Source organism: Rhinatrema bivittatum, chromosome 8 (assembly GCF_901001135.1).
Source record: "Rhinatrema bivittatum chromosome 8, aRhiBiv1.1, whole genome shotgun sequence".
Lineage (NCBI taxonomy): Eukaryota > Metazoa > Chordata > Amphibia > Gymnophiona > Rhinatrematidae > Rhinatrema > Rhinatrema bivittatum.
This window is the reverse complement of record NC_042622.1, coordinates 61806698-61818544: the sequence shown is the minus strand read 5'-3', so window position 1 is coordinate 61818544 and position 11847 is coordinate 61806698. Positions and strand designations below refer to the sequence as shown.

Below are 11847 nucleotides of genomic sequence, written 5' to 3'. Positions count from 1 at the left end.
CCCCCCAACTAAAGCCTCACGCCTTTCCTCGACCAAAGACCGAGCTTTTTCAATAGCAGGTCCGTCTATTTGGAACAAAATTCCTTCAAGCCTCCGATTAGAACCCTGTCTCATTACATTCAGAAAAAATCTTAAGACGTGGCTATTCCACCAAGCCTTCGATGATCCCCCAGACAATCCTTAGTCATCTTTTTTCCTCACTTGGACGTAAAAGATTGAGGTCCTCCAACCGTTCTAACGAAGAACTCTGGCACTCACTGGTTAAAGCATCTTATGCTCTAACCCAAATTACTTTTTGTATTATGCATCTTTTAATTACCTTCTGCCTTTTCTTCTCTTCCAGCTTTTAAGCTTCCCAAGTTTTTACTCCATGTTAAATGTAACTTTACCTTATGCACTTCTTTTGTTAATTACTTTTATTTATTGCTTCAGTTAAACCCTTGTTTTATGTAAACCGATCCGATATGGTTAATACTATGAAGGTCGGTATAAAAAAAGTGTTAAATAAATAAATAAATAAATAATACTTTACTATCTAACAAATTTGTCTAAGAACATAAGAAATTGCCATGTTGGGTCAGACCAAGGGTCCATCAAGCCCAGCATCCTGTTTCCAACAGTGGCCAATCCAGGCCACAAGAACCTGGCAATTACCCAAACACCAAGAAGATCCCAAGATACTGATGCAATTAATAGCAATGGTTATTCCCTAAGTTAACTTGATTAATAGCAGTTAATAGACTTTTCCTCCAAGAACTTATCCAAACCTTTTTTGAACCCAGCTATACTAACTGCATTAACCACATCCTCTGGCAACAAATTCCAGAGCTTAATTGTGTGTTGAGTGAAAAAGAATTTTCTCCAATTAGTCTTAAATGTGCTACTTGCTAACTTTACGGAATGTCCCCTAGTCCTTCTATTATCCGAAAGTGTAAATAACAGAGTCACATCTACTCGTTCAAGACCTCTCATGATCTTAAAAACCTCTATCATATCCCCTCTCAGCCATCTCTTCTCTAAGCTGAACAGCCCTAACCTCTTCATCCTTTCCTCATAGGGGAGCTGTTCCATCCCCTTTATCATTTTGGTTGCCCTTCTTTGTACCTTCTCCATTGCGATTATATCTTTTTTGAGATGTGGCGACCAGAATTGTACACAGTATTCAAGATGTGGTCTCACCATGGAGCAATACAGAGGCATTAAGAATGTGCTGATGACCCTTTTAGAGCAATTTAATCAAGTCGCAAGTTATGTTGTCAACTATTCTCAATCGGAATTCTTATTAGTAGGGCCAAACAGGAGACAGCCACGGGAGTTAGAGAGCTTCTGTGAATCTAAGGAAGGAATCAAGTATTTAGGAATATGGGTCTTTAAAGAACTACCTAATTACACCCTTATATTTCAGAAAATTAAGGCAGACCTAAGGTAATGGTCCTCATTGCCAATTTTGCTATTTGGCAGAGTTAATCTGATCAAGATGGCTATATTACCGAGGTTGATTTATCCTTTCATGCACTTGCCTTGTGATGTACCTATGAGAGTCTTGCAGGCTATGCGGGTGAGGTATCAAATTTTGTATGGAAGGGCAAGCCTCTGAGGCTTAAGTATGATACCATGGTTCACATAAGGAAGGTGGGAGATCTTAGACTACTAAATTTTTTTATGGTACTAATGGTCTTGTAGGATTGCCTGATTGCAGACTTGGTTGGAGATTGATCCTTCAGAGTCATGGCTTATGATGGAAATGGGAGAGGCAAGATACTGTAGTTTGGGCTCACTTTTATATATCTGCCATCCACAGCTAATACCGATTGACAATGATTATGGGGACATCCGATAATAGCTCAATCAAATCAAGGAACACAGTCTTATATGTCCCCCACATCACGAAACCCTGATTTATCTAAACATACTTACTCTCCAGACATAGAAAAATGGGACGAGAAAGGACTTAGAATTCTTGGACAATTAATAGATGGTGAGGAATTTAAATCTTTTATGGACTTGAGATAATTTCAGCTGCCAAGTTTCACCAGGTGTCTGTATCTACAGTTAAGAAAACGTTCTCTTACAACCCCCAATTAATTATGAGGATGTGGGAGAATATGAGGGTGTAGAGGGGGTGCTAGACATTTAAAATTAGTTCTGTACATTTCTAACAGATCTGAGCTCGGTGAGGTCGAAACAGCAGACAAACATATCCAACAGTGGAATACTGATTTAAATACCAAGCTGGACGCATGAGATTGGAACTCTATATGGAAAGCTGTGAGGAATATTTCTATATGTAATAAGGGTTATGAAGTACTTTATAAATTACTACACTGAATGTATCGTCCGCCCACATTTTTGCTAGATTTAGCAATGTTAGTCTATGTTGGAGGGGATGTAGTAGGGAGGGAACCTACTTTCATATGTGGTGGGAATACATTGAAACTCAAAAGTTCTGGCTCGATATTTCTGATTGTATTTCAAGAATCTGTAAGCAACCATTGACAGTGGATGATCTCTTGTATCTGTTGGGAAAATGGGGTAACAAATGGGAAATGAGAGGGCATAGGAAACTGGTGGGGCATTTATCTTACAATTGCACACCAGTGGCAATGTACTCCTTCTAGATGTTGCTGGGAGTCAGAACTTACTGATATAGCTGGGTTAGAGAAAATGACCCATATGCTCCAGAATAAAATGGAAATGTGTAATCAGGTATTGGATCCCTACTGGAGCTGGCAGGAAATTGATGAGGATTTTTGATGTTTAAGCAAGATACTATCACTGATATAGGTATGCTATCTATGAGCAAAGTTTTTGAGTAATTTGCAGTTTTACTCAAACTTTGTTAATAAAGTGTAGTACACTGTAATTATTCATGTTTCTTAAAAAATGTATGTATATTTTTTTTACTTTTTATTTATAATCTATTAGGTGCACTGGGGATGTCGATGCTCACTATGAGCACCTGTTTTTTTGCATGCGTCTTATTGCATTGGCCTGTAAGGGTTTGGTTTACTAAGTGTTCTTGAAAACTATCCTCCTCCCTCCCAATTTCAGAAGGGGAGAGAGAGCTCTTAGCCGAAGCCAACTATATTTTTATTTCTAGATCCAAAAAAGAAATTTGTTATAGTATGAATTATTTTTATTGTGTCAGTTCCTGCTGTGCTTACCCCCTACATTAACGGGGTGTGACTTTCATTACTAAACGATTTAAAATTATAAATTTCCTGTAAAATATGTTATTAAGATCAGACATGAAATAGCAGAAATGTAGTAAAATATGATTAAAAAACGTGCCCCGTGTGAGGCTCGAACTCACGACCTTCAGATTATGAGACTGACGCGCTACCTACTGCGCTAACGAGGCTCTGATGTAATTTGTTGCTTAGAATTTACTCAAAGGACAAATTGCTAATAGCTTCACTTCACCGGTCCTTCTCACCCTCAATGTCCTTTGTCTCGTTTTAAAAAACATAAGTTTCATCACATAGACCGTTTCCGCAGGCAAGAAAGAATCCATCACCTCATTTTCCTCCTGTCCACCCCCTACTAGGCGCACTTCCTGCTTCCCGCATGTCCTTTCCCCAGAGGTTTGCCCCTGGCTGCCTGCACACTACAGCCCCTGCCTCTGGAGGAAGGGGGCGTGGCACCCGTCAGATTCGGTTGGTTGGTCTAACAGAGCGTTCGTGCAGCGCTTTAAAAAGCGCCGTAATGACGTCTGCGACAGTTTGTTGCTCCACCCCTCGCGGCTGTGGTTGGACTCAGACATTGGACATCCGGTAGTGGCAATAGGCGCAGCGCGGGGCGCAGGCAGAAGCACCGCATTTTCCCTTTACCCCTTTCCCGGAGCACAGCTATGCCTTCCGAGCGGCCTTTCAAGCAGAGGCGAAGCTTTGGTGAGTCCGATCGAGAGCTTCCTGGGCTGGCTCTGGTGTGCTTGTCTGTGCTGATTCAGGGAAACAAAACACCGCAAAAAAGATTCCAAATCAAACCTTTCCCCACCGCCGCGGATTTCATCACTTGCTGGGAAACATTTGCGTCCGATCTCGGGGGCCTCCCGTTTGTTTGTGTGTTTCCTGGCAGTAATAAACACCTCGGCCTCTCGCACCTCTAGCAGAGAGTCTCAAGTTTATTTTCTACTTGACTTCCTTTGTTCCGAGCTTGGTCGGTAATCGGAGAGGAAAGCTCTCATGTTCCTCCGGTACAGCAGCCCTTGGGGGCGAGGGCAGCATTTGTTATGAAATAGTTTTCCGAGTGTTATTTTTTTGCTGATTCTTTTTTTCAATAAGTGTGATTTGCCTTGTGTTTACGAATCGAGGCATTGTGTGTGTGCCAGGGTAAAGTCCAAACAGCCAGTGCGAGATTGGCAGCACAGAGCCCTCCCCTTCAGCCCGAGATCCGTTTCCTGAGACAGAGAAAAGAAGAAAAACAAAGGCGGCGAAAAGAAATCGATGGCTCAAATTTATAAAATATTAGAGGCGAGGGGAAGAAGGTTGGCAAAGATCCAGCTTCCTTTTTTGTCGGGCAGGTTGCTCTTCTGACCATTAAAGATCACAAGCCTTGAGATCCTGAAGTTCTCTTGTAAATGTCTCGCTGTAACGTCTTTTGTATAGGAATCCACTATCTAAAAAGTTTTATAGAACTAAAATAATTCCTGGTTAAATGTTTCGACTGTATATAGCATCATAAGGAGAGTTGCAGAGGAGGGAATAGAAGATAACTTTGGACTAGGGAAGGTAAACTTTTTTAAAATGTTTTTCTTTCTTTTGGGGAGGAGAGAAAAGGATGGAGTCCGGAAAGGAGAGAGAGTAGACGCAGCCTTGCCTTAGCGGTGATGTAATCCCTGCAATAAAAAAAAAAATACCGATCAGATTTCTTACAGCAACAAATGTGTGTATGGCTGAGGCACACAAACATGGTCACTTTCAAGACAAAAAAAAATCCACCCCCAGGTACAAAATGTTCACAGCATTAACAAGTAGCCGCTCCTTTCTATGAAATGAAGTTCTCTCCACTTGTATCTCTTACACCTGTCCAAATGTTCATCACCACTACATTCTATATTCATTTGCATATTTGATTGCCTACTAGCCATTGTTTACATAGATAGTTAAGTGGCTGATGACCTTATGATTAGCTGAGGTGTACTCAGAAGAGGCATATAAAATGCATTAACTTGAGGAAGATGTTTAAAATGTATGCAAACAAGAGTTGCCCTGGTCGTGTATCTTTTTAAGCTGCCAAGACAGTTCTAGACTGTAATTCTGGTGTCTGTTCCTAGCAATAGCCATAGTCTCTAACTCCTGAGAACTAATAGTCCCACCAGGCTAACCAAAGGTCACAATTCAGCTTTCAAGTGACTGGACAGATCACGTCACATGTCTGTTAAAGTCATTCTGGAAGTTGACTGTTTTTTTTTATTTTAGTGATGGTCAGAAAATGAGCTTCAATTACCATGAGAAGTTACGGATTTCATTCACTTGTTGCCATGGACAGCTGCAGCTCTATTTTCCTCTGCTTAAATCTGCCCTGCAGCTACTGTGTAATTTTCATTGGTATATTTATTTTATAAAAGCCACAGCAGATTCTGCTCTTCTAAAAGAAAGCACATCACAAAATGAATGGCATCGGTCCCAAAGTCAAGAACGTCAATCAGCGTTGTCTGAATGATCAAGAAGGCTCCTCGCCCAGTAAAATTTTGCCAGCAGTAATTTTCGGGTTTGACAGTTGCTTGGTTTTGATTGTAAATATTACTACCCTTTATCATAAGGCTTTGAGGTTAACTGCACTGTTTTTGAGAGAAACATGGTGGTATCCTGCATGGAGCTACAGTTACTACCCTAAGAAGCTTGCAGGGCAGACTATATAGGCCATCTGGTCCTTTTCTGCCATCATTATTATGTTTGATGTGCATAAAAATCAAATTGTGATTAATTGCTCTGTGTAATTTCAGTACTATGGCATGATAGTTTACCTTTAACTATTCTCAGTGTTCATATCTATCTTGTTGAACAAAAAAATTGTTACAGTTCCCTAAAAATACTAATTTTTTTAAATGAGCTTGCAAGCTACTTAGGAAATATTTGATTTAGGCAGTATATTAAGTATTTTTAAAATTAAAACTAAATGAAATACAACTACAAAAAAGGGAGGGAAAATGAGCATCAAACACCTGAGTGAATATATAACCATTCACTTAGTAATGAAAATGGAACTTTAAAGGGATGGAAAAAAAACCAGTTCATAACTTACTGCAGTGAGTCACAAACAAAGTCCTTACCTTATTGTTACCTCCAGGCTTATATAAGTGTTTTTTTAATCATTCTGGCAAACAAAATCCCATTTCTTTTTTAATGAATACAAATAACTAGACTTATACCTCTTTTTGTTACTAATACAAAAACAGAAATAGAAAAAGTGTGAAAGTACAATACAGTTTAATCGACTTATGTAATACTATAGATTCATCTTGTATTTGACCAATGACCTTCAAACTACATTAAATAATTCTAAAAATGGAGTGAAAAGTGTCCATAATTGGTCAATTAAATGGGTGTTCAGCCACGAAACTTCAAACAGTTTCATTTAAGTACCCCAACATGAGGCCTCCGTTTCGTGTTAGAGATTCCTCAGGGGTAGTGCAAAACACTGGATGCTGAACTTGCACATTCATTCCATAAAGACATAAGTTTGCAGCTACAGTGCAGGTTTATCTTGTGGCATTCATGATGTTTTTTATTATAACAAGTACTTCCATGTCATTTATTTTTATTTATCGAGTTTTATATACAGTCATTCGGTTTCGCCATCATAACGGTTTACAAAAATACAAAGGTTACAAGGTTAAGGAGGATAACAAGGGTTTCAAAAAGGTTCAAAATCTTGTTGACATAGGGATATCATATAGAAGTTCAGTTTTTACGTTTCAATTCTTTGTTATAATACATTGTTGTGTTGAGTTTCATTTTTCTTCAGGTTAGATAGGCGTTGTGGTGTTCATTGGGTGAGTTGGTATGCTTTGGTGAACATCCATGTCTTTTAGATCTTTTTTTGAAGGTTTTTAGGTTTTCTTGAGTTCTGAGTTTGGTTGGGAGGGAGGGAGTTCCAGAGTTTTGGGCTACCTAGGGAGATTGCTCTTTTTTGGGTTGAGGTGAGTTGTATGGAATGAGTAGGTGGTGTCTTTAGGAGTCCTTTATTTGCTGCTCTGAGGTTTCTGTTTGAGGTATGTAGTTTTATGGAGGAGCTTAGCCAGTTTTCATGTTTTTCATATATAATTTTATGTGGACTGGATAGTATTTTGTATTCAATCCTGAATTTTATTGGTAGCCAGTGTAGTGCTATAAGTGTTGGAGTGATGTCATGTTTTTTAGATCCAGTGAGGATTCTTGCAGCTGTGCTTGTAGGATTTGGATAGTGTTTAGAGGTAAGTTGAAAAGGAGTGAGTTACAGTAATCGATGTTAGAGAAAATGAGTAATTGAAGGACTGATCTGAAGTCGTTGGTGGAAAGGAAAGGTTTTAAATGACGGAGTATAAGTAGTTTGATATCAGTCTTTGATTTTTGTTGTGATATGGTTTTGAAAGATAGTTCCTTGTCAATTATTATTCCAAGATTGCGAGCATGATTGACTGGAGATATAACCGTATTTTGGTTCATTAGGTTGAGTGGTGGTAGTTGAGGAGAGTTGTTCTTTCTGTCTAATATGTTTATTTCAGTGTTGTCGAAGTTAAGGTTGAGTTTTAAGGTGGCTAGTATTTCCTTTATACTGCTTAGGTAAGTGGCTGTTAATTTGTATGTTTCTTCTAGTGATTTTTTTTTATTGGGATTAACATTTGAATGTCATCAGCATATATGAAGTGGGTCAGATTGAGATTTGATAGGAAGTGGCATATTGGAAGCACATAGATGTTGAACGTCGCTGATAGATTGGGGAACTCCAGTGTTTAGATTAATTTTCTTTGAGAGGGTATCATTGAATAGCACTTGGTAGGATCTTTGATAGGTATGAGGAGAACCATTGTAGGGTTGTTTCCTTTGCCCCAATTTCAGCTAGACGGTCAATCATGATAGTGGCTTACTGTATCAAAGGCTGCTGATAGGTCGAGTAGGACTAGAAGGTAGCTGTGGCCTCTTTCGAAACCTTTGAGTACGAAGTCGTTCATTGCTAGTAGTAGAGTCTCTGTGTTCAGTTGCTTTCTGAAGCCAAATTGCAAGGGTAGCAAGATGTTTTTTCTTCCAGGTGGTCAGAGAGCCTTGTGTGGACGGCTTTCTTAATGATTTTGGCAATGAATGGTAGGTTTGATATGAGTCTGTAGTTCAGTGGGTCTTTTTCATAATGGGTTTGATTGCCGATTTTAGGCATTCTGGGTAGTTTCCTTCCATGAGGGAAAGGTTTACGATGTCTGTTATCGTCTTAGTTATTGATGGTTCGAGATTTTTTATCGTTGTAATGGGTATCGTGTCAATAGGGTGTTTGGTTGGATTCATTTTTTGTAATGATCATTTGGACTTCCAAAGAAGATGCTGTCTCAAAGTTGTGCCAGCTTTTTGTTTGAATGTTTGGTATTTTCTGGTCTTGTGAGTCATTTGTTAGGTTGTTCTTTATGAGGATTTTGATTTTTTTCATTAAAGAAGTCTGCAAAGTCATTACTAGTGATCTTTGGTGGTGTTTGTGTCTGATCATCAAAAGATGATTTGGTTAGGCTTTTTACTATGTTGAAGAGCATCTTGGGGTTTTGTTGGTATTTGTTTTTTTTTTTTAGTATAAAAGTCTTTTTTTTTTTTTGGTCTTATGGATGAGATTTTTGTGTTCTGTATGCGTTTAATAGTGAGGTTGTTTCTCCATGATTTCTCTTTTTTTCTGAGTTTCAGTTTGGCTGCTCTGATATCATTGTACCAAAGGTTCTGATTTTTTTTTGTTCTTTTTTTGTTTTCTTTTCCCGTCGATAGCAGGGCTGAATTAGCCATGCTGTCATGGGATCTGTCAATCAGGTCCGGGAGGCGGAGCTTTACCAAGCAGAGATTTAGATTTTAGCTCTCTGCAGCTGTGTGTGTGTTCCCGCACAGGAAAGTAACAGATTCTCCTCAGTCTGTTCTTTTCGCGAGCAGGATCGCACGCGGGGCTGATTTCTCCTCAGCGTTTTATTAATTTTTACTTACAGTGTCAAAAAAAGTCAGGGTTTAAACCCTGTACCTGTGGCAGGTAATGTCTGTCACTGGCCATGACAGATGTTACCGACGCCTGGGGCCAGAGCACAATTTAAAAAAAATTGTGAATTTTGTGCCAGAATGTCCCCAAGAGCCCAAAAACAGCAGGCTTATAAAATACGGGAACTTTTCACTTTTTCAGAGGCTCATTCTTCGCCTGGCCCCTCGACAATCACGGCTCCATCTCAAAAACGAGAGTCATCGTGGGATTCTCAACCTTCCAGGCTTGGAGGTAAGGACTTGCCGAGTCGACATAGACCGAGAGAGCCTGAGCGATTGGTGCAGGAAACAACGGCGCCTAAAACTTCGGTGCCTACGACTTATGCGCCCAAAGTACCTTCTGCGCCCAAATCACAGTCGGCGCATAAAAGTTCTGCGCACAAGAGGTCTGCGCACACGGAGCCATCTGCACGCACATCACCGGACACTTCTGCACGCTCGGTGCTGGAAACAATGGCGCCGAAAACTTATGTGCACAACTTACAGAAAACATCGGCGCACATGACACCGAAGACATCGGCGCTCACGGCAGTAAAGAAATTGACGCATAGTGGACTACAACAGTCCACTCACTCAATACCATTCAATACGACATGGTTTAAAACGAAGACATCAGTCTCCCAGATGTACCTAATTCCACCTCTTCAGATTCCAATTCTACAGAGGTGAAATCAAAACGTATGAGATGATCGCCGTCGGGACATGGAATCCATACAGGATCATAGTCATGCCATCACCATAGGCGATCACGTCACTCGTATCAAAAGGCGGTGAAGATGAGGGACACATGGGAAGTGAGCCCTTCTACTTCTAGGTCATCTCACTCATGGAATGCAGACAACTTATCTCATAGAGACATAATACAAATCACTTCCTCTGCTGCATCTACACCCTCAGACGATTCTGTTAGGACCACACAGGGCAAGATAGGGAAGAAGTATGATGTGAGAAGTGCTTCCTCTCAAATTCCTCCGTTTCATCCTAAAGCACGTGAGTTACCAAAACAATCTGGTCGTTCAACAATGCCTCCTCAAACAAAAGAGGCATTTTTTTCAATTATCTCAATCGTTGGCAGGGTTTTATGAAACCTTTAAGATGTCTAACGAACTATCTGTGAGTTCCCCTGAACACAGTATACATACCTCTAGAGAAGCATCAGTGGAGCCTCCGGCATCTCCAATAGCAAAACGACCAATTTAACAGATTCAACAACCAGATACACCTATCGATTCTCTGCCTCCGCAAACATCCCCATCGTCATCTACCGGATTCCCATCGGATCCGTAGGAACAACCGCATGAACCGTATTCCCCCTCCAGAGGACCTAACAACATACCCAAAATTTTTAGAAAAATTGGGCACGATATTATATCTGGAAGTACATAAGGAGACAGACACTAGATCAGAAACCTTTTGGTCTCCTAAAGATTTTCGATGCTCCGGGAGAACCAACATCTCTCCCACCACAGGATCTATTATACACAGTCTTACAGAAATCTTGGGAAACACATTACCCTCTGTCAGCGGTTTCAAAGAAAATGGATATAAAATTTCTCATGCAGGAAACATCGCCTTAATCTATGCCACAACTACCACATGCTTCAATTGTGGTAGAGTCTGCAATGCAAAGATTCAAAAAAGCAATCGCATACCTCATATCCACCAGGCAAAGACAACAGATTTTTAGATGAGTTTGGCAGAAAGATGTACCACAACTCAATGTTGAATGCCCGCATTATGCACCATCAATTCTACATGGTACAATACCTATATGAGTGCATACAAGCCACAAAAGGTATATGTTCCTCAATGCCAGATCAGATACCACCGCCTCTTCATGACATGGAGGAGTGTTCTCGACACCTTCTGCGATCAATATGAGGGATTTGAAACATCTTCTAGAGCATCTGCAACAGCCATCGCAGCCCATAGAATGGCATGGTTATGTTCTAGTACGATACAAGAAGATTTACACGAGAAACTAACGAACCTCCCGTGTACAGGAGACAACCTGTTCAGAGAACGATTTCAAGACACAGACGGCAAATTAAGAGGAAGCTCTAGCAGTCCAATCCTTAACATCACAACCTCACCACTCAACCACGCTTCGTTTTTGAGATGGAGCCGTGATTGTCGAGGGGCCAGGCGAAGAATGAGCCTCTGAAAAAGTGAAAAGTTCCCGTATTTTATAAGCCTGCTGTTTTTGGGCTCTTGGGGACATTCTGGCACAAAATTCACAATTTTTTTTAAATTGTGCTCTGGCCCCAGGCGTCGGTAACATCTGTCATGGCCAGTGACAGACATTACCTGCCACAGGTACAGGGTTTAAACCCTGACTTTTTTTGACACTGTAAGTAAAAATTAATAAAACGCTGAGGAGAAATCAGCCCCGCGTGCGATCCTGCTCGCGAAAAGAACAGACTGAGGAGAATCTGTTACTTTCCTGTGCGGGAACACACACACAGCTGCAGAGAGCTAAAATCTAAATCTCTGCTTGGTAAAGCTCCGCCTCCCGGACCTGATTGACAGATCCCATGACAGCATGGCTAATTCAGCCCTGCTATCGACGGGAAAAGAAAACAATAAAAGAACAAAAAAAAATCAGAACCTTTGGTACAATGACATCAGAGCAGCCAAACTGAAACTC

General features: G+C 40.5%; 1 protein-coding gene and 1 non-coding gene across 2 annotated transcripts in view; one reads left to right on the top strand and one right to left on the bottom strand.

Annotated features, from left to right (window-relative positions):
- Positions 1–3288: 3288 nt before the first annotated feature.
- Positions 3289–3361, bottom strand: TRNAM-CAU. The gene has a single exon. It is a non-coding gene; the product is annotated as a tRNA-Met (tRNA).
- A 368-nt stretch (positions 3362–3729) lies between these two features.
- Positions 3730–11847, top strand: part of MAP1LC3A (microtubule associated protein 1 light chain 3 alpha) — an 87887-nt gene continuing 79769 nt past the window's right edge. Inside the window, exon 1 of the mRNA XM_029612530.1 lies at positions 3730–3890. Coding sequence (XP_029468390.1) covers positions 3851–3890 — 40 coding nt within the window. The 5' untranslated portion in view covers positions 3730–3850. The remainder of the gene's footprint in view (positions 3891–11847) is intronic.